Source organism: Trematosphaeria pertusa (genome assembly GCF_010094035.1).
Source record: "Trematosphaeria pertusa strain CBS 122368 unplaced genomic scaffold BU26scaffold_4, whole genome shotgun sequence".
NCBI lineage: Eukaryota > Fungi > Ascomycota > Dothideomycetes > Pleosporales > Trematosphaeriaceae > Trematosphaeria > Trematosphaeria pertusa.
The window spans coordinates 564,709-587,891 of record NW_022987215.1 but is presented as its reverse complement, the minus strand read 5'-3'; the positions used below and the strand labels follow the sequence as shown (position 1 = coordinate 587,891).

Sequence of the window (23,183 nt, the reverse complement as noted above, 5' to 3'; positions counted from 1 at the left end):
CAACTAGAGGCGGTGCAGTCCCTTCCAACAGAACGATGTGAAACTTTTACCTTCTCTTGAATCTTATCCTGCTCTTCTTGTTCTGAACTCCCAACCCCGCACCAACTCCGACGAAGCCTCCCATTGATTGTATGTGTTCATGAAATTGCTTGGTTCGTTAAAAGTCGTGGAAAAAGTCGTCCCATTTGTCGCGCATCTCTTGCGTGTACGGCTCTCTATTCGCCGACTCTGGCTCATACTCGTCGAAATTGCGTGTATCGGCTGGCCCACGCAGATGAGGTACGATGGGACCGTTGACCTTCCTATGGTAAAGGGCGTCCCAGTCGATATTCCGGAACCAAGGATGTGCCTTGACGGCACCTGCGCCGCCTTTGATGTTGCCTAGGCGTTTCGATGTGTCGACCGTGCAGAGCCCGGAGATAAGGTCGCGAGCTTCGGGGGACATGGCCGACGGGAAGCGAACACGTCCTTCCACAATTCTAGACCAAAATATCAGACGGCACTAGACATGAGATGGAAGCGATTCGACTCACTGCTCGTAGATCTTCATCGGGTTTTGGTCCCAGAAGGGCGGCTGGCCAACGAGGAACTCGTAAACTAGAATGCCGAACGCCCACCAATCAACCGCGGTTCCATGTCCTGAACGGCCGTTAGCATCTCCAATGTAATGGTACCACCTTACAGCGTACCTGTATTCCTGATAACCTCAGGTGCCAGATATTCGGGTGTGCCGCATAACGTGTATGTCTCCCCTGGCCTAATCAGCATATGCGCTCCAATGCTTCCTCAAGTCTGCACCCACTGTTTTCCACCTTCTTTGCGAAACCAAAATCAACGAGCTTTAGATGCCCCTCAGAGTCTATCAGTATGTTCTCCGGCTTTAAGTCCCTATATGCGACCCCTTCCCTCTCGTGCAAAAACTCCAATATCAGAACGATTTCGGCGGCGTAGAATTGAGACGTCGGCTCGTTAAAGCGTCGCGCTCTTCGGAGGTAGCTGAAAACTTCGCCGCCAGGGCAGTAGTCGAGCTGAGGAGTGTTAGCCATTGCATCCGGGGATGCGGAAGAGCGAGTCACATACAAGCATGTATAGTGAATCGTGGTCCTGGAAGCTCGCAACCATGGTGGTAATGAAAGGATGGCCGGCGACCGCGGCAAGCACATTACGCTCATTCCGTACGTGTTCCACTTGCTTGAGGCGGATCACTGAGACATGGCCATTAGCAGCCGCGAACGGAGGAGGGAGACGCCCGCATACCGTCGACTTTGCGCAGGATCTTCAGCGCAAACACTTTGCTCTCGTCGCCGTTTCGCGCGTTCTTGACCCGAACGAGCCATACCCGCGCAAATGTACCTAGCATGAGGTCAGCCACGCGGCCCACGTCCCAAAGCCGCCTTGTGCGCACCTGTGCCCAACGTCTTGATCAGCTCGAAATCGTCCTGTCGCAGCACATCCGACGAATGGCCCACCATTTTCCGGTCAGGATGCTCGTCTATCTGGCCCGGCTCGAGGGGGGTCTTCAGATCCTGCCATTGGGCGAGCGATCGCTTCTCTTCGTCGCGGGCGCGGTCCATGGCCGAGTCCTGGCGATCGTGCGCAGAGGAGGACTGGTTGTTTTGCGAGTTCTCCTCCTTGCTGCGGTGGTGCTCGATCGGGTGCAGCAGCTTGTGCACGGCGGCGGCCATGGCGACGGCGGGCGCGCGGATTGCAGGTACGGGGGCGGGTCGTTCTTTCTAGTACATTGCCGAGCAGCGCGCTGCTTGCTTGTAGCCTGGCAAACGTGGAGGACGGCCTTCTAGCGGGTAGAGCGACCGGAGTTCTCGTTAGATTAAACCATGGAGCAGCGGATGTCAGAAGGTGGTTCGGAGTCGGGATCGAGCAGCGGCGTGGATGAAGTGGGGGCAGGATGCGCTCAGCGGCGTCAGGGAGCTGGCTTTGTCGCGGCGCGGCTGGGAACGCGCACGCTCAGCCGTCTATAAGTATGCAGTGACTCCGTTTTCCCCATCACCCAGCCTGGCGGCCTGCAGGACATAGTCGACACGTGGTGCAATGCGAAACACTCCAGGGCTGAGAAACGGCGTTTCGGGAGCGAATTCAATTACCCCGTAATGAGTGCCCGCCGCGCTGCACGAGATTATCTCACCGACCCCCATGGAATTCCCGACGTCGCACAAGCTCGTGCCCTTGGCAAGGCTGTGGCAGCGACGTGTGGGCCATCCAGCGCTCGAGCCGGGTGTCATGACTACCCAAGTCGCAGAGAACCTTGGTTCTAGGGAGTGTACGAGTCACGACAGCTTCTTCCGAAAATCTGCCTCATCTGCAAGCCGGTATTTGTATTCCTAATTTGAATCCGGCAGGTATATGTGCCTGACAAGTCCTCAAGTACATGGCCTGAAGCTCGGTAACAATGCATCATGTCTCCTAGCCTCCCAAGCGGGAAACCATCGTGAGGCCGAATTAGTACAGTCCTAGAGCTCCGAGATTGGATGCTCGTGCCAACGTGTCTTACAGCAAGTAGTCGTACATAGATATGGACATTCTCCCGTTCAACCGCTCGCCCTGGTGTTGAGAATGAGAGCAACAATGAGTCTAAAGCGCGTCAGCAAGCAGCGCTCACGAAGTACCGTGCCATCATCTCCTTTACGTACCCGTACAGTCCCAAGACTTCCGCGAAAATGAGAATCAACACCATGCCGACAAAGATCCTCGACTGCCGCATGTACGCCCGCACGCCCTGTCCGAGTCAATACCGCACTCCTGTCCCTGAGCTGCTCCAGACGTACCACATCCCCCACAATGCCGATAGCATAGCCCGCCGCCAGACCAGCCAGACCCACGGACAAGCCAGCAGCCATGTGCATGAAGCCGGCGAACAAAGAGTAATTCTTAGTTGGCGGCGGCCGTATGTCGTTCGCGATGAGGACGGATATTACGAGGGCGTAGACCGCTAGGATACCGGACATGACGACGGGGATCAAGCACTAACAGAGCGTCAGCTAGCGCGCTGAAGCTCCAGATTGAGGCGTGCACCTTCATGATCAGGTCTGGCCTGTACGTCCCCACGCCCGCGATGCCAATGCCCGACTTTGCCGTGCCATAGGCAGCGCCGGCACCTGTGCCCGGTTAGCCTTTGCCATCCCAAATGCGATGCGGAAGCGGCGTACATCCGAAGATCATCTGCAAACGCTTAGCTATGAGTCCGCAAGCTGCAGGGAGGGTCGAAACTTACGGCGAAGGCAATACCGCTCTGCGCGCTGTTAGTCTGTGCTCTGGCGACAGGCTGAATGACGTACCATGCCGAAGAACGGCGCGAAGACGGGTGCCTGTGCGTTCTCCATCGTGTCGTGTCTCTCGCTGCTTCGCGGCTTGTCACGAAGGTTGCAGTCGGGAAGAGGGGGCGCTGGGAGGGCAGGCTGCGTCGGTCGTCAACGAGAAGGCCCCAGCTCGTTCCCCCGTGTGAGGCGGCTTGGCGCTGGGACACGAACAAGACCGCACTCCTCCACCACGAGCCTGCGACGACCGACGGCCGCTGCTCTACCCGCCATATCTCTCCGCGAACACTTTTCTTTCCCATTCTTCCACATTCGGCGCACGCTCTCTGTCGCTCATACGGAGTTCCCGCGGCGCCTCGCCGGGCTCTTAGCCAGGGAGATAGTCCTGCCTCCGAGCATACAACACCTCCCGTTTGCCGTGTCGCCCTCCTCGACCCGCTCCTCTCCTCCCCATTCCCCGCCCGCTGCGGCACCGCCGACGCACGCTCTTTGCACTCGCGCTGCTGCGGACGCCTCAATCGCTCCCGCCTTTCCTCCCCCGCGCCTCTTCTTCGGCCGTTTTCGATTACGCAGCGAACTGGCCTCCCGAAAAGTCTGCCACCGCCGCCCCCGACGCCCGCGGATGCACAGCAAAAGCTACAGGACTCGGTGAACCAGGAAGCGTACATGGCGGACTACGGCAATCAACAGGGGAGAGAATACGCGCGCCCGCCGAACTATGGCCACCCCACGGGAGCGAGGGACGCCGCCTTCGCCAACATCTTCGGTGCCAGCCCGGCCATGGCAGGACGCTCGCAGACCATGACATCGCAGACGCCCATGCGGGCGCCGGACCGCGCCGCCACAATGTCAACACAGACGGCGGATATGATGCAGCGCGCACCGCCAATCCGGCAACCGGTAAACGGTTATGATCGGCGGCCTCCTATGCCCTTCGACCAGCGTGGTCCCAGCAGCTACGACCCACAGCGCCCTCAGAGCTACGACCAGTCTCCAGACAACTTCAACCGCGCCCCGCCGAACGGGTACCCTCCGAGCCAGCGACTTCCGGATGGGGTCCCCCCGCCTCAAGCCCAACGCCAGCCGCAGCCGCAGTATCTTCCCAGACCACTTCGACCAGAGCGCCAACCGTATGGCCAGCCCCAGCGCTTCGATTCTCGCACTTCTCCTCCCGGCCAGCCCCCATTCAACAAGCCAATCCCTCAGCGTTATCCTGGTGGGCCAGGACCGGCCATGAATTCAGACTCTTATCGTTCGCAGTCCATGGCTGTTGGGCCGCGCCCTCAATTCAATCCGCCAGGCTCAGGCTACATGTCGCCAGCCAACACCTTCCGGCAACAACCGTACATGAACCACATGGCTAGGACCACAGCACAGGGTCGAGTGGTTCCGGAACGGCCGGACGAACGCACAATGTCAATGAGCTCCTACACGCGGGACAGCGAATACGCGCAGACAATGAGCGGAAGAGTTATACCAAACCGGAGAAGAGAGTCAGGAGGCGCGGAAATCTCGCCGCTGGAACAGCAGGTGCCGGCTGGATCACCTCCGCCTGTGAACGTTGGGCCGGGCAGTAAAACGAGGAATACGAGCCAGGGCAGCATACCTCAATCATCGCGGACCATGTCTATGGCATCTACAATCGTTGCGCCGTCGGAACGTACCGATACTATGAGTTCTACGGTTACCCGACCCAGCTCGACGCAAACTGTAACCAGCAACAACCGGGGGTCTGGCCAGTCTCAGCAAGGGCAGGCCATGATTGTCTCCCAGCGCAGGTCTCCTCTCGTCTATCCGGCGCTTCTCTCGCGCGTGGCGGAGGTGTTCAAGGACCGAATAGGACTAGCGGAGAAAGAAAAGGATGGGTTGGTGTACAAGAGCGCTTTCACGGGGGCTGAGGCGGTGGACCTCATAGCATACATCATCAAGACAACGGATCGCAATTTGGCGCTACTCTTGGGCCGGTCCTTAGACGCGCAGAAATTTTTCCACGATGTTACGTACGCGCACAGGCTGCGTGATTCGACCAACGAAATCTATCAGTTCCGAGAGACGATGATGGAGGAGGCCGCTGAGGTTAATGGTGTCTTCACGCTATTGACAGAGTGCTACTCGCCAACATGCACTCGCGACCGCTTATGCTACTCCATCGCCTGCCCTCGCCGCCTGGAGCAGCAAGCCCGCTTGAACATGAGGCCTCAGCCCGGCCTCAAACGAGAAGAGTCACGGGCGAGCTTGCACGATGATGCGGATGAAGAGCAGAAGCTCTGGATCAACACCGTCTCTAAGGAGGTCGCAGAGAGCGTGTCCGACAAGGAGAAGAAGCGACAGGAGGTCATCTCCGAACTGATGTATACGGAGCGTGATTTCGTGAAAGATTTGGAATATCTCAGGGATTTCTGGATGAAGCCTCTACGAAATCCCGCCACGTCGCCCATTCCAGAGCACCGCCGTGAGAAATTTGTCCGGACGGTCTTTTCCAACTGCCAGGAGGTCTACATGGTCAACTCAAGACTCGCGGAGTCTCTCACTCGACGCCAGCAAAAAGACCCCGTTGTCCACAACGTTGGCGATATCTTCCTGGAATACGTGCCGCACTTTGCTCCTTTCATCAAGTATGGTGCCAATCAACTCTTTGGCAAGTATGAGTTCGAGCATGAGAAGCGCACGAACCCCGCATTCTCGCGATTCGTCGATGAAGTTGAGAGGATGAAGGAGTCAAGAAAGCTTGAACTCAATGGTTATCTCACCAAGCCCACCACGAGGCTAGCCAGGTATCCATTGCTGCTGGAGAATATCGCCAAATATACAGCCGACGAAAACCCCGATAGGACAGATATTCCAAAGGCCATCAAGATCATCAAAGACACATTGTCAAAGGTCAACGTGGAGTCCGGGAAAGCAGAAAACCACTTCAACCTCATGCAGCTTAACCGGGATCTTAAGTTCCGCCCTGGCGAGTTTGTCGACCTGAAGCTGACGGATGAGAACCGCCAATTAGTGTTCAAGGGTACCTTGAAAAAGACTCCCACCGAAACTACCGGAGATATCACCTGCTACCTCTTCGACCATGCAGTCCTTCTCGTCCGAGTCAAAACCGTCAACAAACGCGAAGAACAGAAGGTGTACAAGAAGCCTATCCCGCTAGAGCTCCTCGTTATCACACAAATGGAAGAAATCATTCCCAAAATGGGCATCTCCAAACGGCCCTCCGCCAACTTGATGGGCGCGAGGGCGATAGCCGCCGCCACGCCGAAGGGGGATGCCGCAAAGCAGCAAGGCTTTCCAATCACCTTCAAACATCTCGGAAAGGGCGGCTACGAGCTAACTCTCTATGCAAGCACCCAGATCTCGCAGCAGAAATGGATAGAGCACATCGACTCGCAGCAGAGGAACCTGAGGGAGCGGAGCAACATCTTTACGCAAACTATTGTTAACGAAGGATTCTTCACCGCCGCAATCAGGGTAACATGCGCGGTTCCGCTGGGTAGGTGTCTTCGTTCTTCAACTCGACCTGTGCTAATAGTTGCCAGATGGTGGGCGCAAAATTGCCTATGGCACGGAGGCTGGAATCTACGTTGGCGACCGCAAACCAAAGGACTCCTCCCAGAAGCCACGTCGTGTCTTGGACTGCAAGGCGGTCACGCAGATTGATGTACTTGAGCAACATCAGATCGTCCTTGTTCTGGCGGATAAGACGCTCTATTCCTACTCGATCGAAGCTCTAGACCCCGATGAGACTCAGGCGATCGTCAAGCGGCCTAGGAAGATTTGCCACGCCAACTTCTTCAAAGCCGGCATCTGTCTCGGACAGCAACTCGTCGCCTCCGTCAAAACTTCCGCTCTATCCACGACTATTAAGGTCTTCGAACCTAAGGAGAACATGGCCAGCAAGTCGAGGAAATCCGGGTTTGCCAAGATGCTTTCAACTGGGCAAGATCAGCTCAAGCCTTACAAGGAGTTCTACATCCCGACGGAATCGACATCGATCCATTTCCTGCGCTCAAAACTATGCGTTGGCTGTGCACGCGGCTTCGAAGTCGTCAGTCTTGAGACGCTAGAAACACAATCACTTCTCGATCAAGCCGATACCTCACTTGACTTCGTCGTGCGGAAAGAGAACATCAAGCCAATTCATATTGAGCGTCTGGCAAGCGAATTCCTACTATGCTACACCGACTATTCCTTCTTTGTTAATCGCAACGGTTGGCGTGCTCGACCGGATTGGAGGATCACATGGGAAGGCAATCCGCAAGCATTCGCGATATTCCATCCCTACATCCTTGCTTTCGAGCCAAGTTTCATTGAGATCAGACATATGGAAAGCGGAGGTCTGGTCCACATTGTCACCGCGAAGAACATCAGATGGTTGCACACATCAACAAGAGAGGTACGTCAACCCGGGCAAGCCAACAGCTTGATACTTACTAATCTACAACAGATTCTTTACGCGTACGAGGATGAGCTGGGTCTCGATGTCGTTTCAAGCTTGGACTTCTGGCAGACTGCACAGGGACACAAGCTGGTCCTTGAGAACAATCGGTCCTATGAGAAGAGCTGAACGGAGAAATCGATGGCTTCATGCCAATACGCCAATTCGCAGTGCCGCTTCCCGCTGGAGCAACAATCGCCACACCGCTGAGGCGTCGGCCGAGCGCTCTCCACCTCACGAAGAGTCCGGGATCTCGTTTCTCTCTAATTCTGCTTTGTCCATGCGGTTGGCTTGTGTCACTGCAGACAGCATATTATGGGTCGAGGCTAGACAGGGGTGGCTGGGTTTCTTCTTCTCTTTTTGGCCCATCTCTTTTGATGGGCTTTTGTACTATATCTTTCTTGGCTTGGATTTGGACTGTAACCTCCCTGGGTATGCGAAGGGTGAAGACGAGCAGGGGAACAGGGGTCTAATTGCAGCGAAAGAGAGCGATCATAGTGGCAGGTATGCGATCGTAATGAAGAGGTGCGATCTCGTCATGCTCCGAGCACACCACGCGTACGCGTCCCTGATGCTCTCCTCGACTCCCAATTCTCGGATGGTACACGACTTCAAAACCTAGATAAGACACATTCACCTAACAAGCAGCAGAGGCAAGCTTTGTATGCCTTGCGATCATGAGAGAGCTAACTGGGCCAACTTTTCGGAAGTGTGATCGCGTACCCGCTCGTTACTTAGTTCGACCCGGGTAAGGATAGCCAGGAGTCTAGCCTCCGCGTTCCGATCCGTTCGAAACGGAACCGAGCGCGACTGCATATGAAGTGCTGAATTCCATCAGGCTATCTGTGCACTCTACATTATCTCCATCCTCTCCGCCATTCTTCCTTCTATCTCCCTTTTTCAGTCGGTGGGTCCTCCAAAATGCCACCAGGCGTTCTATGGGTCTCCTCGCGCATCGCCAATCCATCCTCCCCCAGCACAACACTAACGCCCTCTAAATTCTGCGACTGGTACGAAAACACGCACATACTTGAAGTGACCTCGCTCCCCGGTGTACCCCGCGCGGCACGGTACGAAGCCATCTTTCCGCAACCGGATCCGGAGGCTTGGTCGGCGAATGCGCCCTGGTTGACGCTGTATGAGATGCCGGATGTGTGGTATCGGTTGACGGACGAGTTTAGGGGGTTGGATGGGCAGAGTAGACCGAGCGAGGAGCTGTTGAGGGACGTATTTGAGCAGGCGAGGTTTGATACTAGGTTTTATGAGGAGGTGGCGAAGGAGGTGGCTGAGGGGAGCCAGAGAGGTATGTGGTGCTGTGTCGTTATCCTAGATTCGAGTTGGAATTTTTGAAGAGATGGCTGTATTCGCTGAATTGGACGGTTTGCTGACGCGGAAAGTATAGAGCCAGCGAAATTCCTCCTCTCATGGGCGTCACAACCTGCCTCCTCCACTTCGACCACCGACTTCGATGCCTGGTATGAAAAATCCGTCATCCCGGCGCTTCTCAAGCTACCCACCTTCCGTCGCATCAGGAGATGTAAAGTCGTCAATGCGACTACGCTAGACCAGTTTGTGAGGAAAGAAGAGCCGGTGCCGCAGTACCTTGGGCTGTGTGAGTTCGATGGCGAGGAGACGCCGGTGAGTGATGTTACGGAAATTATGCGGAATGAGAAGGTGGCAGATGGAGCGATGCAGGAGGCCGGGTGGTTTAGATTAAAGAGGGTGTATGGCGGAGAGAGCCAGGCGTGAGGCTGAATTCTCCCTGAACAATAATTGTTGAATAAGGCCTTTTCTTTTCGATGAGTTGAGTTGTCCTACCCTTGAGCCTATGCATGGATGCTGAAGCTATCATCAAGGGACTATCTCATGAAAGGTCAATCGTCCGTCAACAGAGCCTCAACCATCTGCACCTTTCTCGCAAGAAGAAGGCACACCGCGGTGAGGGTGCTATGCGACCAACTTCGTACCAACGTGAATGTGCGATATAGGAAAGTTTCCCTCCCTGAATCGACGGTACTAGCTCACCATGCATAACCCCGTTGACATCCGCAGCTTGGGCTTAGTTCTACAAATGCTGGAGATTCGGCTGTTTACTTACACGACTCGCCTAAAAGATGGTACCTCGTTCCGAACGGCCGAAGAACGAAAGGCACCTTTCCACCTGGTACGACCACCAGGACATCGCCGATTCGGACGCACCTTAGCCCCCTTCCTATGCAGCCGCCATCCGTTATGAAGAAGCCATGCCTTTGTTCCACCCCAAGAAACATGAAGAAGAATGGTGGATGTACTGCATCATCCGTCCCACATTTGGTATTGAAGAGTTCCCAGAATTGTGCTGCGTGAGCTTCATCCTCTTCTGAAAATTTACCCATCGTTGCGGTGCCACTGAATGCGGTCCTTTCCCCTTGAAGCTCTTCCCTATCCGTAGCGTCGGAAGTGTTGCCGCGATCGGCTCTCCAGGCCCGCCGCTCTTCTCGTAACGCATGCTGAAAGTCCTTCGGATGTATTTCCGGCACGATTGTGGTATGGTCTGCCTTGACTCGGCGTATATGCATAAGCATACCGTTTTCTGAGAATGTAATGGCCGGCTCTAAGTCGCTTGAGGCGTGGAGATTGCTATTGTGCGATTTGTGGAGGAAGATCGACTCTGGCTGCGCAGAATGATGCCGCCTTAGTACGAAGGGTGGAAGCACTCTCAGTGTCTTCAAAAGCACACATGCTGGTCTTGCCCAAAAGTTCGAAAGAACAGGCATTTCCACGATTAGCGAGTGTTTCCAATGCGGAGTAAAATCCCACAGCCTCTGCTAAGCTTTGACGACCTCGATCACTGGCAATGCATTACTTGCTAATCTTCAACGAGAATACACGGGCCCTCCGTCAATGGTGAGGTTGAGATAGCACGGAAAGCACTATGCTTAACTGAGTCTAGATAAGAATTCTTCGACCTCATTAATACAACGCTTTCCCGAGCACCAGTCGGTCTCGAGAGGTGAGTGATCGTTTAGATATTATGTGTCCGGGCTCGGGCTCCTCCTGCTCCGATACCACGACCCCATCCAGCCTTTCAGTCCCCTTTTGCCAGCTTGCTCAGGCTTCTCTGCCTCATTGATAGGTTCCTCGCCCTGTGCAGAATGGCCCGAGACCTCCTCTGACTCATGGCTAGCCTTCAATGCCTTTTCTCCCTCTTGCTCGCTCTTTGCCTTCTTGCGCGGACCGTCGCTGTCAGCGTTCGCTTTCCTCTTCTTGCCGATCCGTCGTATAGGTGCTGTCGCTTCTACGACCTCACCTTCTTCAATTTCGTCGTTAGCATTGGCATCGTTCCAGCTTTGTCCGCTGTCCTCCGCACCTTCATTTTGCCCTTCATCGCGCTCATCCTCCTCCTTTCCACTAACCCTTACGGCCCGCATATCATCAGCAGCAGCCTGCACGTCCCGCTCCTCCTCAACCCTCGCCTCCCGAATCATCCCCATCTCCTCCTCCACCCACGACAGCTGCCTCTCTTTCTCCTCCGTCCCCGGCCTCCACGTCTTATTTTCCTTCCCGCCCGCCCCCTTCTCCCTCGCTCTACCACTCCTCTCCCTGACAACCTGTGCGGCCCTCTTTTCAATCCTCACCCTCAGCCCCGACATTGCATCCTTCCGCGTCTCGACCGGCGCGCCAAACATGACCACTTGCTCACGGAGCGTTACATCCATGCGCCACATGTCGAAGTCGTCTTTGACAAGGATGACGTTGAAGTCGTGTGGTGGCGGGATTAGAGGGGTGTATTTGTTGCGGATGAGGAAGATGAGTGTGTTGACTAGTTGGGCCCGTTGGGGGTGGGAAAGATGGGATTCGACGTCGAAGAGGCACACGAGGTGAGTGTGGAGGACATCGGTGCCGGTGTTGGGCATGGTGGATGCAGAGTTTGTGGTTGGGTGCCGGAAGGTGGCGAGGCAGAGTTACTGTCTAGTGCGAGGTTGGAGTTGTATCCTGCGGGGGCCGTGATGATTCGAGATTCTCAGAGGAAGGCCCAGATGAGCTTTCACTCTCATTGCCAGCCTAGCTGAGCCGCTAGGCGATGGTAGCCTGCCTTACCCCTTGACAGCCGTGGTCTAGTTTCACTAGGGGCGCATTCCCACACACACCACAGGATTACATCATATTCGTTACGAGGTATGAAGTGCATTTTTACTATCAGGCGGAAGCTGCCAGCTAGCTCACAATACCCTCAAGCTAGCTACTTCCCCGATACCGAAGACCCCGCCAGATAGTCTCCGCTGCGGAAGATGCCACGTATTTTTCTATTCACCCCTACGCTTCAACAAAAATGATTCGACCGAGTCCCTTAGTCGTAGCTCGGTATCTGTACCTAGACTGGACGAACAGTCTGGAAGTTGGACTCGGGGAGATTTCAGCATCTGAACTTAGACCGGACGAAACATTCTGGTGTGCGTAGCCCGACCGCGCCTCATATCAGACTCCCTCCCTCCTCTCTCCAAAGTCCCATAGTGATTCCTAACGGCTTTCTCCGACCGTCCAGGATAGAACTTGTCCGCGATAATCCGGAAGCTCAAATCGGATGTCTCCCTCATGGCTACGAGCGCACGCGAATCCTCCAGGGGCCAATATTTTCCTGTCTTCGGAGGCGGAGCGTGGTAGTCGGCGATAGATGTAAAGCGTTTCGGCCAGCCGGCTTCGTCAAGAGCTTTCTTGAGCTTGGTCTTCTCTCCTGCTGACAACTCCTCCACGTCGATGGAGGCGATGAGGGAGGAGCGCTGGGATTCGAGGAAGGCTTCGTCGTCGGCATTTGGAGCCGCAGAATATGGGTTTGCGTTGGTGGCTGAGGAGCGGCGACGCCTGGCAGTTCTTTGTGTGGTGTGGGGAGGCGAGGCTGGTTCTGAATGATCCTCTGGGGAAAAATCTTCGTCATCGTCATTATCCGCCGCTGTCATGTCAGCCTCTATGTCCATATCCGATTGCATGTCCACATCGCCCTCTGCGTCCACCTCGCCTCCAGACGCCTCCGTGCTTGCCAGCGTAGGCCCTTTCGCTTTCATCAAATACTTGTAGTACGCCTCACAGTTCTCGGCCGTGCGATGCGGAAACCACTTCGGGGCGATCTGCTCGAATCCATGCCCGCCATTCACCAGCCGTAGCAACAGGTTACGCTCGCCGTCCGACCATTTGCTGGCCTTGGATTTCGCGCCTCGAAGCTTCTTCTCGAAAGACACCCTCGTCCGAACGGCTCCAAACGTCCGACTTGAGAAGTGCTTCTGCCAGATCTCCTTGGAGCTCATGCCACTCTGTGAAGCGTTGAAGACAAGGTCCCGGTCTTCTTGGTCCCACCTCTTCAAATCGTCGGTTGTCTGTGGTTGGGAAGGCGGCGTCTGCTCCTTAATGCGTATAACGGCTTCTGGAAGCTGTTTTGCTGTTGAAGCCTCGCTCGGGGTAGCTTCCACTGTCCTCTCCGGAAGTTCCCGACGCCTGTACAAATACCGATAGTAGGCGTACTTGCACTGGGTCGGGTCTCTACCGGAAAACATCTCCGCAATATCCTCCCAGCCTTTACCCTGCTGCTTTGTCTGCGCCACTTTCACCATCTGCTCCTCGGACCAAAGAAAATCTTTCCCTTCTTTCACACGCGCTTTGTCAGCGCGGTTCATCTCTTGGAGGAGACGAGTAAATTGGCTCTCGCACTCGTCCGCAGTCCGCCCCTCAAAGAACACGGCAGCGACGAACTTATTGGGGATCTCAAACTCCACTCGGAAGAGTAGCAGCAGCCGCTTATCTTCAGGACTCCACCGTGAGCCGGGCTCTGGCTTCACTCCGGCGCGAATCTGCTCGATCGAGCGGAGGTGAGACGGCCACCCTAGCTTGAAGGTAAGCCCATGGGCTAGCTGCAGTCGGCGAGTCGGATTGAGACATCGGACACGCTCGATGAGTGTAATGTAATGCGCGAACAGCGGGTTACCGGCGCGCCAACGAAGGTTGAGGGGCGCATGCGGGCGGAGCTCTTCATCGGGGAGAAAGGACTGCACCGCTCGAGCCGCTGACGCTCGCGAGTCTATAGAGTCTGTCTGTTCAGTCGGTCTAGCTCTCATATTGTAGTTCAACGTCCTTGGTGGGCGCATACATACCCATCGACCGACCTCGCGTAGTTGACATGTTTGGAAGGATGTGGCAGAACTGGAAGTCGTCGAGGCAAATCTCAAATTTTGTTTTCGAAACAAGTTTCGGGGTTGAGGTGAGGAGATGGCCGGTGAGGCAATTTAAAAGCTTTTCCGTGACTGAGTTCCTAGGTGAAAGATGGGACTTCGCCTGGGATACGTATGCGCTGAGCTGCACGGGACGAGGAGCCGACACGCTTTCAATGATCAAATGAAAGTTTATCTTGTAGCAGCGGTTCGGAGAAAGCCGAGCCACCGTGGTGCTAAGACTTGGGAAGCGATGACATTAGTGAAAGGAGGGTAAAAGGCGGTGCATCACTTCAGTCCACTCACATGGTGTCCAACATCTTGCCGACTTTTACGAGCCCCAGAATGTCTTCCAGTCTGTATTAAATTACCTTCTGAGCGCCAGACTCTCCAACTAACACTCCTAACTGTCTAAAATACAACCTCTTCCAGCCTTCTACCACCATACTTCTTCTCAAATCAAGCTTGTAACACGGGTCCTAGAAGACTCCAAGGCACCATGTCCAACCCCACGACCCGCAATACCGTTGATCTCTACAGCCGGCTACTCCAGCTCACTGGCGTCACATTTACACCGAGCATTGAATCCACCCTCACAAAGCCCCAAAAACGCCAGCTCGCCAGTAAGTCAGTCCCTCTCCTCCCCATCCAAAAGTCTCGATCTACAGGACACCTCACTGACTCCCTTCTAGACAACCTCCTCTTCCTGCTCCTCCATAATTATGGGAGCGAAGAACGCTACATCAAACCCAGCAACGTCCACTTTGTCCTAGACAAGGAGGGCAGGAAGATGGTCAGATACCACGTGCTGATACGGGAGGAGAGTGTTATCCAGGGAGCTCCGGTGCACAAGCGCGAAGAGGCCCTTGCGGGGCTGAGAGCTGTGGTGGAGAGGGCGGTGTTTGTGCAGACGAGGCTTGAGCCGAAAGAGCCTGAGAGCTCTTGATGTGAAGCGGCCTCGGGATCGCATTTGATGGACCTTAAACTAGCGTCATGCGAGGGCTTGAAGGAGAAAGGGGTGAGACTGGGTATGCTAACCGTGCGGACAAAAGTAAATGTGAATAGGGCAGGGTTATGTGTGTGCTTGAGACGACACGTGAGCCTCCCCTTGGGCTAAACAGGACAATCGGAATTATCGCTATCGAATGCAAATTGCATTATGGTATTACGTTCTATTTCTATGCATCGGAAGTCACGAGCGTCATACTTTACGTCGAAGCAACAGGTCCCTTTTTCATCGTCTGGATGAAGGCCTGGAGTGCAAGCTCTGGTTCTGCATTCGTTAGCAGCCATAACTGGATTTCCTTGGGCTCCTCAGTGCACTTACGGTAGTATGGGACTTCGTGGCCGGCTTCATAAACTCTCAAGAATGACAGGTTTCCCTGCGTCTTGAATGTTCCTCCTTCCTTCCCGTTGACTTTGTACGGAGCCAGAGTCTTTGCCTTGAAGGCGCTCTGGCCGGAGTAGGAGATAGCATTAGCTACGTCGTAGCCACCGTACCAGTTGCATATCCAATCTGCGTCTCCGGCCCAAATCAAGGTCGTCATTCCTGCGGAGACGACATCGCTGAGTTCATCAAGGAAGGATCGTGGACCTTGTTCTGTTAGCACAGAATTTTTTTTTGGTATTGAGAAGAGGGAGCTCACCGTCACCCGTACTTTGGAATTTGTTGTACGGCGCATCCGGGCATTCTTGATAAGTACTCTGTGCGCCAATTGCCTTCACAACAGCTGAGGATTGAAGATATTTGACATAGTTCTGGGGCGGCTCCGGGTCATTGCTGGGTGATCTGACATCGTAGACATCGAAGTCGGCGGCGGAAATGAGAGGGCTCTCCACAGCAGAGTAGCAAGCACTCTCTGCATTTGAACAATCAGAGTTTGATCCAGTCTTGGCACAGGCTTGGAGCCGAGGGAGGCATCTGCTGTTGAAGGCGGACATGTAGCTGTTGTATTGAGACTGAGAAATCATGGGCTTGTAGCTGTTGTTGTAGCTGTACGCAATATAGGCTGGCTCTTGAATCTGAGCGTCGAACCACCCGTTGTTGACACCGAGAGCGACGATGTTGATCTTCTCGCCTGCATTGGCCGCGTTCTGATCGAGAAAAAATTTGGCAAACTCTGGTCCGTAGTGGCCGCCGTAGCTCTCGCTCCACAGGCCGAAGTCTCGAGATTTGTACTCAGGGAACGATGAATAGAATGCCTGGATAAGTTTCCACACGTAGGGAGCAGCAGTCTCTGTGGAGTTTACGGAGTTGGTACCATACGAGAAACCAACGCCAATCGGCTGATCAATGTAGATCATGTTTGCGTAATTGTTGAAGCTGTGGGTGTTGTTGACAGGCGAAGTGTTGGAGGATCCGACGTTGAACTTGCAGGGACCGTTTTCTTGGAAGAGCCCGATCATTGAGGAACAGCCTGGGCCACCGTTGAGCCAAGCGGCAAGTGGAGCAGTGGACGGATTCTGTCGTGCTTCGAAGAACCTACAGAACATCAGCACGTTGTATACGCAGTATCACGAATGATATGGTACGAACCAGAACCACATGTTCATGTTAGTCCCCACAGAGAGGTATCCGGAGTATTGCTTGACTCCGGGCGTCGTTTCGCAAATGCCAGAGTTGTTGACGAACTCTATCCGGGCGCCAGTTGCGGCATGTTCAAAGACATTGTACGTCACTCCATTTCGTTCAACGAAGGACCGTTTGTCGAGTTTAGCAGAGGGTGCAGCGAATGTGAGACCAGCGAAGGCTACGGCCGCGGCCAAAATGGTTACAAAAGAGCGCATGCTGGACGAAGTTTGATGGACGCTGCAGTAAAGAGATGTGCTTCCTGGGCTGGATGCTTCTTTATACAAATCGGGGCCCAGCCATCAGTCATGCGCTGGATAGTGCGATCCCCAGGCTCGTGAAACGGCCCCGATAGTCGCCAAATCACAATGAGCAGGTGTTGAAACGCATGCGCCGATCTGGGCAAATCAAATGCATGTCGCATTGTGGATGAGCGGATTTTCCCACGGCATCCCTGGATAGGATCTCGCCTCTTCAACGGAGAAAGTGTCCAGCAGGGGAAGGTGGCCACATGCCGCCAGCATGTAATATATCGTCGGCGAATGAGCAAGTTGGGGCCCCAAAAAGCCTTTCATGCAGAGAGCTTCGACCACAGGATCTACCGGCTTTGCGCGAGGCGAGGGATAGTTTCCGGGGAAGCAGTGAAGTTGTAATCATAGCGGAGAGCGAATCCGCCGCGTTTTCGAATCGCGACGCTGCGGCGAAGGCGTAGCCAACGGCGTAGGGTAGGTGGCAAGCTGCCGCTAGGGGCCAAGTCGCAGGAGGAAGGTTGTAGGGATGATGTCGGGATGATGTGGGGGAAGAGTAGCTAGGGAGAGATAAGCGTACCGCCGCCGCTGCCGAGGTGAAGCTTGATCGGATGTCAAGCAGACAATTGGGCGACGGCCGAGATTCTGCATCTCGAGCAATGTCAAGCAATATCAAGCTTTGAATTCTGATCTTTGCATACCTTCCTGAACCAGCCCATTGTGTGTCCTCATGCTTCCTCGCTTGCAGATAGATCTGCATGGCGGCGGGGACCAGAACATCTAGCCCAGAGGTCCGGCCAAACAGCAAGGCATCGAACTGGCTCGGATTCCCCATGCTGAAATGGCCTACTGTACATGCATCGGGCGAAGCTCGCAACATAACGTACCTCTGACGAGTTGCGAGAGTCAAGCCTGGACCAGAGAGCTGGAAGGGGTAGCAAGACTGACTCCAGGCTGCGGATCCCTGCGTCATCCGCGAGGCGCGTCCGAGTATTGCGGTACCGCTTCCGGCTGCAAATGATATAGGTGGCACGCTGCTTGCTTTGGAAAGGAAGTCATCCCTCGAGGAAGATGGGGCTGAGACAGGTCTTTCGTTTCTTCGGTCATGTTTGGGCCAGGCGGATCAGCCAAGGAAGGGCACAGAGAGATTTAGAGAAGACCCTCAGGTCAAAGTCACGCTCGCATCATAAGGGCTGGAGAGCCTCCACGGCGTTGCCAACATTTGCGCTCCCACGGCTCCGGAACAGCGCTGGAGATAAAGAGTACTAAACTTAGTTTGGCTTAGCGTTTCTAACTAGCGCCGATAACCCGACTGACATCAACACCCTGGGCTGGAGGGAGCTTCGACACACCACAACCAACGACCCTTGACCTGCTACCGTTACGCAGACCCCGCGAAGCTACGCCTGCGCTTTGATCTACGCTTCACCGACCGCTGACTACCAGCGCATCCTGCTGCCTATCTTTATCCTGTAGCCTGTATCGACAGGCCTAGCCGCGGGCACGGCCGAGCTCCGCACCTCTAACCATCGCACCGCACCCTACATCCTCCAACCCCGGCCCTATAAAACAATGGCTTCAAGGAAGAAGGTCCTTCTCAAGGTATACCAGCTTCATGCAAAGGCTCTCGGGCCGCGCTAAGCAGAGCAGGTCATTATCCTCGGCGACAGTGGCGTGGGCAAGACTAGCTTGATGAACCAATATGTATGGCCACCCTGGGCGATCCCTTGAGCTTTCGCGCGATATCCAGCTATGCACGGTAGCTTACACCATCATCACAGGTCAACAAGAAGTTCAGCGCGAGCTATAAAGCGACCATCGGCGCCGATTTCCTCACCAAAGAAGTTCTCGTGGATGATCGACTGGTAACAATGCAGGTGCGTCTGGGAGGTACGGGAGAACGAGTCTGAGCTGATTCGAAGATAGTTGTGGGATACTGCTGGCCAGGAGCGATTCCAGTCATTAGGTGTCGCCTTCTACAGGGGCGCCGACTGCTGCGTGCTGGTTTACGATGTCAATAACTCCAAGAGCTTCGACACACTGGACAGCTGGCGAGACGAGTTCCTGGTGCAAGCCAGCCCAATGGACCCCGAAAGCTTCCCGTTCGTACGTAGATGCAACCGAGCTCACCGGTGGTCAAGGCTGACTGAAGTAGGTCGTTATTGGCAATAAGATCGATGTGGAGGAGAGCAAGAGGATGGTGAGCTTCATAGCGTCTGCGTTGCATTAGGCTCAAGCTAATCTGCAACAAGATCTCGCAAAAGCGCGCCATGACCTATTGCCAATCCAAGGGCGGCATCCCGTACTTCGAAACGAGCGCAAAAGAAGCTATCAACGTCGAACAGGCCTTTGAAGGTGAGTCTGCCACGCTTTAATCTCGACTCTTGTCTGATGTGGGCTTTGCAGTTATCGCGCGACAGGCGCTGGCTCAAGAAGAAGTAGGAGACTTCAACTCTGACTTCCCCGAGACAATCCCGATAGATCTCAAGGGCAACGAGGGCGGATGCGCGTGCTGATAAGGGCATGCTCGCCTACAGTATCCTCTTTCGCACCGTCCATTCCGGTACTGGTACATGTGGCCCTCTCGCGGCGTATGGTGTCTGGCGTCGTGCATACCTCTTGAGAGAGGCTCCCTTTTGCTCGCCTTCCACCTGTCTGGGTTTCGAGCGTTACATAGTTGCCTACATAGCTGCCTACACAGCTGCCTACAAGCACGAATCATTGAAACCTGCATGCCCGTTTTGGTGTAGCCTGAGGCTCTTCACGTGGCTTAGCGCATGACGTGAATAATCGCGCCACATGCCGATTTACGAGACACGTCCGCCCGGTCCCTGAAGCAGCCGTTGGAACGCCGAGAATATGTTAGAAACAACTCCTGCATCCCTTGGTCACACTCCACCACCACGCTCCGCACTACTGCCGTAGCCGCACACGCTGCCGATCCGCAGGTCACTCGCCCTCCAACGTTCATGGGCGACTTATCTCTAGATGCTGCGCGACCGTCGAGCATCCTGACCCTCACTTACACCGACTCGTCTACCCGACGGCCGCCCTAGGCCTCCGCGTTCGCTCTTCTCAGCACTATGGCCCCGTCCCCTCTCTTACATCCACCGTCCTCGCCGCGGCCGAGCGAAGAAGCCGCAGACAGCGCGTATCATGGCGACCTATCGAGTCCAATACAATCTCCAGCCAGCGTGGTTAGTGTATGGAGCGAGGGCAAGAGACCGCGCAATCGCTGGAGACATGCGATTGGAATTATACTGCTATTGGCCACGGTCTTCCTGTGGACAGCGTCGAATTTCCTAGCTAGTGTGCGTACCCTGTTCTTCAAATGCTGGAGCGAGAACGGGAATACTAACAGGCATAGACTATCTTCGCCGACGACTCCTACTCGAAACCCTACTTCGTAACCTACGTAAACACCGCTTTCTTCATGATACCCCTCATACCTATGCTTCTAAAGCATGCCTGGGACGACCGCCAGAACACAGTAAATCGGGAACCCATTCTTGCGCAGGTCCGAGACCTTCTCCAACGCCGCGTAGGCCGGTACAAGCTCCTCCGCGACTACGAGTCCTCCGACTCTATAACCTCTAAATCCAGCCCCGACCGCAACTCCGGCACAACATCCCTCCTCCTCGGTGACGAGCTAGGCGAAAGCCAGGAACTTTCGTCCAGCTTAAAGGACGCGCAAGAAGGCTTGACGTTATGGGAGACGGCGAAGTTGGCCTTTGAGTTTTGCTTTCTCTGGTTTCTGGCAAACTACTTCGCGGCTGCGTGTTTGGAGTATACGACGGTCGCCAGCTCCACAATTCTCGCCTCTACGTCCTCCATCTGGACACTCCTCTGCGGCTCTCTGCTCCGCGTTGAGCGCTTTACGTTGCGGAAGTTCATCGGCGTATGCGCTTCACTCGCCGGCGTCATCCTCATCTCCTCCATCGATGTTTCCGGCGAAACGGACGAGAACCGCGGCTCCTTCCCGCACAAGACACCGCGCGAGCTCGCCATCGGCGACATAATGGCTTTCATTTCCGCAGTCCTATACGGATTCTACGCTGTCCTGATGAAGAAAAGGATAGGCGACGAGTCGAAAGTGAACATGCCGCTATTCTTCGGTCTCGTGGGCACATTCAACGTCATCTTGCTCTGGCCAGGCATGGTCATTCTACATCTCACCGCTATCGAGACATTCGAACTTCCGCCCACGAACCGCATCCTCACCATCGTACTCGTCAACTCCGCTTCCTCCCTCGTATCGGACTTTTGCTGGGCGTACAGCATGTTGCTTACCAGTCCGCTCATCGTAACAGTCGGTCTTAGTCTGACCATCCCGCTTAGCTTAGTCGGACAGATGGTGCTGGATAAGCAATATAGTAGCCCACTGTATTGGGTAGGCGCACTTATTATGGTCGTCTCTTTCATATTTATCAATCACGAGGATACGAAGGATGAGGAGAGTGGGTTACAGGGCGCCGAGCCTATATTGAGTGTGAGAGAGTCCTTCCAGAGTCGAAGAGATTCTATCAGGAGTCGGAGAGACTCGGTGCGGAGTTCGAGAGCCGCAGTTTGAGCACTGTTTTTCATAGTGGGTTGGAGTTTCGATTAGAGTGCGGGTGCTGTAAAGCAAGGCGTTGTAGGCGTGTTCACAATGGCTGCCTGCATCTAGGATATGGGAGACATGTCTGGTTTTTGCGGCAATAGAATATTGCTATCGAATCTTTTAGATTATGCAAGGGTATCTTGAATTTTGTGATTGCACTGCCCTCCGCCTAGATAGCTTCGGCTTAGCGATCGAGCGCAGGGACGCCATCAGATAGCTACTCAATGCTTCCAGTAATTCCTCCCTCCCCTCCCCTTCCATTTTCTACCTCCTTTATAGCTCCTCTCTCTGTTATCTTCCTTTCTTTCCCTTCTAATATCCTTTTCCCTGGCCTGCCACTCCTCCTCGCTCTCTAGCTCGCCGGGTTTCCATCCCTCCTCTTGCATAAAACCTTCGAGAAAGCCCTGGACTTTGGGTTCCCAAACTTCAGGTCCAGCATCGAGGTCGGAATATTCGAGCACGTTTTTCCCGACTTCGTAGTCGCCTTGCCGTGAGCGGATGAGAGAGGACATCAGGCCTAACGAGTCGCATGCTAGGCCGAGGTCATGGCAGAGAGAGCGGACGTAGAAGCCTGATGATACTGTCATGCGGAGGCGGGCCGCAGGCGGTTGTGGCGAAGAATCAGAATCGTAGTCCTTCGAGAACGTGAGATCAGTTTCCATAGCGGTGTCTTCTGCTGGTTCGGCTGCTTGCGCGGGTTCTGCTTCTGCTGGGGCGGGAGTCTGTTCGACCGGCAGCGCGCCCGACATGGCTGGTTCGTCCTCCGATTTTGGTTTCTTGGGAAGCGACTCCGAGTTTGTAACAAGCTCGTCCGATTTATGTTCCGGTGTCCGCGATCGTTTCCTCTTCCGTTGTGCCGCAGCCTCTGCGTCCTCTTTCCGGATGCCCATCAATTTCTCCGCGCCCACTTTCTCTGTATTGTCTACCTCCTCTTTCCGGATGCCCATCAATTTCTCCGCGCCCACTTTCTCTGTATTGTCTACCTCCTCTTTCGGCCATCCAAACTCATGCGTACCAGGTTCCATCCACTCTACGAGCTCCATTTCGTGGACTACTACTGGTCTAGCGGGTACTTCCGGGATCTCGCCTCCGGCCCGCGCGTATTCGTACATTTTCTTGCCATCGACTTTCAATGCTGAGAAGACGCTCGGTTTCTGCATGATGTTGCCCCTGAATTGCGCCAGCTTTTCCTCCACCAGCTCCTTGGCGACGTGCTCGTACGGCGCCTTGCTAACCACCTTACCAACCGCATCATAGGTGTCCGTGGCCGCGCCGAACAGCACCACGCACTCGTAGGTCTTCGTGCATTCGAGAAACCGCTGTAAACATTTTGTGCCTCTGCCGACGCCTACTATGAGTACGCCGGTCGCAAGGGGATCGAGTGTACCGCCGTGGCCGAGTTTAACTTTCAAGTTATCGATGTGCCTTCTTTTGGCACCGGAGACGATGAGATTACGGCGCGTATGGGTGAGCCATGGAGCGAAGAGAGAAGACTTGTCGAACTGGGTGTTGAGGTCGCGGAGAACGCCGGCGGAGGAGGCCCATTGGGGTTTATTGATAGCTGCTTGCAGTTAGTCAGGCGTCGAAAGTCTCTACGGCTTCCAGAAAGCTGCTGCGTGGAATCTGAGTGCAGATACTAATTAGCTTACCGAAGATGCCCTCCAGCACCTTGCGGCTTTCCTTGGGAGAAGAAGCCATTACGGTGCGAGTGAAGGAGGAAGCGAGTGACATCCGGGGTGAGGGTTGGAGCACTCGACCTACAGGCACAGTAGTGACGAAATCAAAGGTTTTCCGAAAATGTTCCGAACGCCAAGGCTGCGGCGGCGCGCTAGTGGCCGATCCGCGATAATGCTTCCCTGCAGCCTGGACTGTTGTGCCACTTT

At 54.8% G+C, this 23,183-nt stretch overlaps 12 protein-coding genes across 12 annotated transcripts; 5 read left to right on the top strand and 7 right to left on the bottom strand.

Annotated features, from left to right (window-relative positions):
• Positions 1-21: 21 nt before the first annotated feature.
• On the bottom strand, positions 22-1,829 carry BU26DRAFT_244917 (Pkinase-domain-containing protein). Its single transcript, XM_033821060.1, has 7 exons — positions 1,406-1,829; positions 1,258-1,353; positions 1,081-1,205; positions 803-1,028; positions 690-752; positions 534-639; positions 22-479 (listed from the first exon to the last, which is right to left on the bottom strand). Exons 1-7 carry the CDS (start codon positions 1,683-1,685, stop codon positions 158-160), a joined length of 1,218 nt encoding a protein of 405 aa, XP_033686820.1. The 5' UTR covers positions 1,686-1,829; the 3' UTR covers positions 22-157.
• A 717-nt stretch (positions 1,830-2,546) lies between these two features.
• On the bottom strand, positions 2,547-3,338 carry BU26DRAFT_561618 (vacuolar ATP synthase-like protein 16 kDa proteolipid subunit; the record flags this gene model as incomplete). The annotated part of the gene is made up of 7 exons (XM_033832938.1): positions 2,547-2,589; positions 2,649-2,734; positions 2,784-2,981; positions 3,031-3,113; positions 3,165-3,177; positions 3,230-3,247; positions 3,294-3,338. The coding sequence occupies 7 exons, from the start codon at positions 3,336-3,338 to the stop codon at positions 2,547-2,549; spliced, it is 486 nt and encodes a 161-aa protein (XP_033686819.1).
• A 600-nt stretch (positions 3,339-3,938) lies between these two features.
• BU26DRAFT_422459 (Rho1 guanine nucleotide exchange factor 1) lies at positions 3,939-7,833 on the top strand (the record flags this gene model as incomplete). The annotated part of the gene is made up of 3 exons (XM_033823458.1): positions 3,939-6,759; positions 6,806-7,662; positions 7,714-7,833. 3 exons carry the CDS (start codon positions 3,939-3,941, stop codon positions 7,831-7,833), a joined length of 3,798 nt encoding a protein of 1,265 aa, XP_033686818.1.
• Positions 7,834-8,572: 739 nt separating this feature from the next.
• On the top strand, positions 8,573-9,453 carry BU26DRAFT_548597 (uncharacterized protein; the record flags this gene model as incomplete). Its single annotated transcript, XM_033831952.1, has 2 exons — positions 8,573-9,007; positions 9,107-9,453. The coding sequence occupies exons 1-2, from the start codon at positions 8,626-8,628 to the stop codon at positions 9,451-9,453; spliced, it is 729 nt and encodes a 242-aa protein (XP_033686817.1). The 5' UTR covers positions 8,573-8,625.
• A 1,262-nt stretch (positions 9,454-10,715) lies between these two features.
• On the bottom strand, positions 10,716-11,600 carry BU26DRAFT_561615 (uncharacterized protein; the record flags this gene model as incomplete). Its single annotated transcript, XM_033832937.1, has 1 exon — positions 10,716-11,600. One exon carries the CDS (start codon positions 11,598-11,600, stop codon positions 10,716-10,718), a length of 885 nt encoding a protein of 294 aa, XP_033686816.1.
• A 316-nt stretch (positions 11,601-11,916) lies between these two features.
• BU26DRAFT_590119 (uncharacterized protein) lies at positions 11,917-13,854 on the bottom strand (the record flags this gene model as incomplete). Its single annotated transcript, XM_033834750.1, has 2 exons — positions 11,917-13,753; positions 13,827-13,854. 2 exons carry the CDS (start codon positions 13,852-13,854, stop codon positions 12,114-12,116), a joined length of 1,668 nt encoding a protein of 555 aa, XP_033686815.1. The 3' UTR covers positions 11,917-12,113.
• A 528-nt stretch (positions 13,855-14,382) lies between these two features.
• On the top strand, positions 14,383-14,829 carry BU26DRAFT_502405 (uncharacterized protein; the record flags this gene model as incomplete). Its single annotated transcript, XM_033826632.1, has 2 exons — positions 14,383-14,506; positions 14,576-14,829. 2 exons carry the CDS (start codon positions 14,383-14,385, stop codon positions 14,827-14,829), a joined length of 378 nt encoding a protein of 125 aa, XP_033686814.1.
• A 174-nt stretch (positions 14,830-15,003) lies between these two features.
• On the bottom strand, positions 15,004-16,798 carry BU26DRAFT_244873 (putative carboxypeptidase S1). Its single transcript, XM_033821058.1, has 4 exons — positions 16,420-16,798; positions 15,530-16,365; positions 15,211-15,477; positions 15,004-15,156 (listed from the first exon to the last, which is right to left on the bottom strand). Exons 1-4 carry the CDS (start codon positions 16,668-16,670, stop codon positions 15,092-15,094), a joined length of 1,419 nt encoding a protein of 472 aa, XP_033686813.1. The 5' UTR covers positions 16,671-16,798; the 3' UTR covers positions 15,004-15,091.
• Positions 16,799-17,913, bottom strand: BU26DRAFT_244876 (uncharacterized protein). The gene has a single exon (XM_033821059.1). It carries the CDS (start codon positions 17,671-17,673, stop codon positions 16,927-16,929), a length of 747 nt encoding a protein of 248 aa, XP_033686812.1. The 5' UTR covers positions 17,674-17,913; the 3' UTR covers positions 16,799-16,926.
• Positions 17,914-18,047: 134 nt separating this feature from the next.
• BU26DRAFT_516563 (uncharacterized protein) lies at positions 18,048-19,427 on the top strand. The gene is made up of 7 exons (XM_033828359.1): positions 18,048-18,302; positions 18,351-18,404; positions 18,482-18,577; positions 18,627-18,806; positions 18,856-18,900; positions 18,953-19,055; positions 19,107-19,427. Exons 1-7 carry the CDS (start codon positions 18,273-18,275, stop codon positions 19,214-19,216), a joined length of 618 nt encoding a protein of 205 aa, XP_033686811.1. The 5' UTR covers positions 18,048-18,272; the 3' UTR covers positions 19,217-19,427.
• Positions 19,428-19,525: 98 nt separating this feature from the next.
• BU26DRAFT_451758 (uncharacterized protein) lies at positions 19,526-21,522 on the top strand. The gene is made up of 2 exons (XM_033824772.1): positions 19,526-20,011; positions 20,068-21,522. The coding sequence occupies exons 1-2, from the start codon at positions 19,784-19,786 to the stop codon at positions 21,268-21,270; spliced, it is 1,431 nt and encodes a 476-aa protein (XP_033686810.1). The 5' UTR covers positions 19,526-19,783; the 3' UTR covers positions 21,271-21,522.
• Positions 21,387-23,049, bottom strand: BU26DRAFT_516560 (pseudouridine synthase). The gene is made up of 2 exons (XM_033828358.1): positions 22,950-23,049; positions 21,387-22,861 (listed from the first exon to the last, which is right to left on the bottom strand). The coding sequence occupies exons 1-2, from the start codon at positions 22,996-22,998 to the stop codon at positions 21,522-21,524; spliced, it is 1,389 nt and encodes a 462-aa protein (XP_033686809.1). The 5' UTR covers positions 22,999-23,049; the 3' UTR covers positions 21,387-21,521.
• Positions 23,050-23,183: the final 134 nt, after the last annotated feature.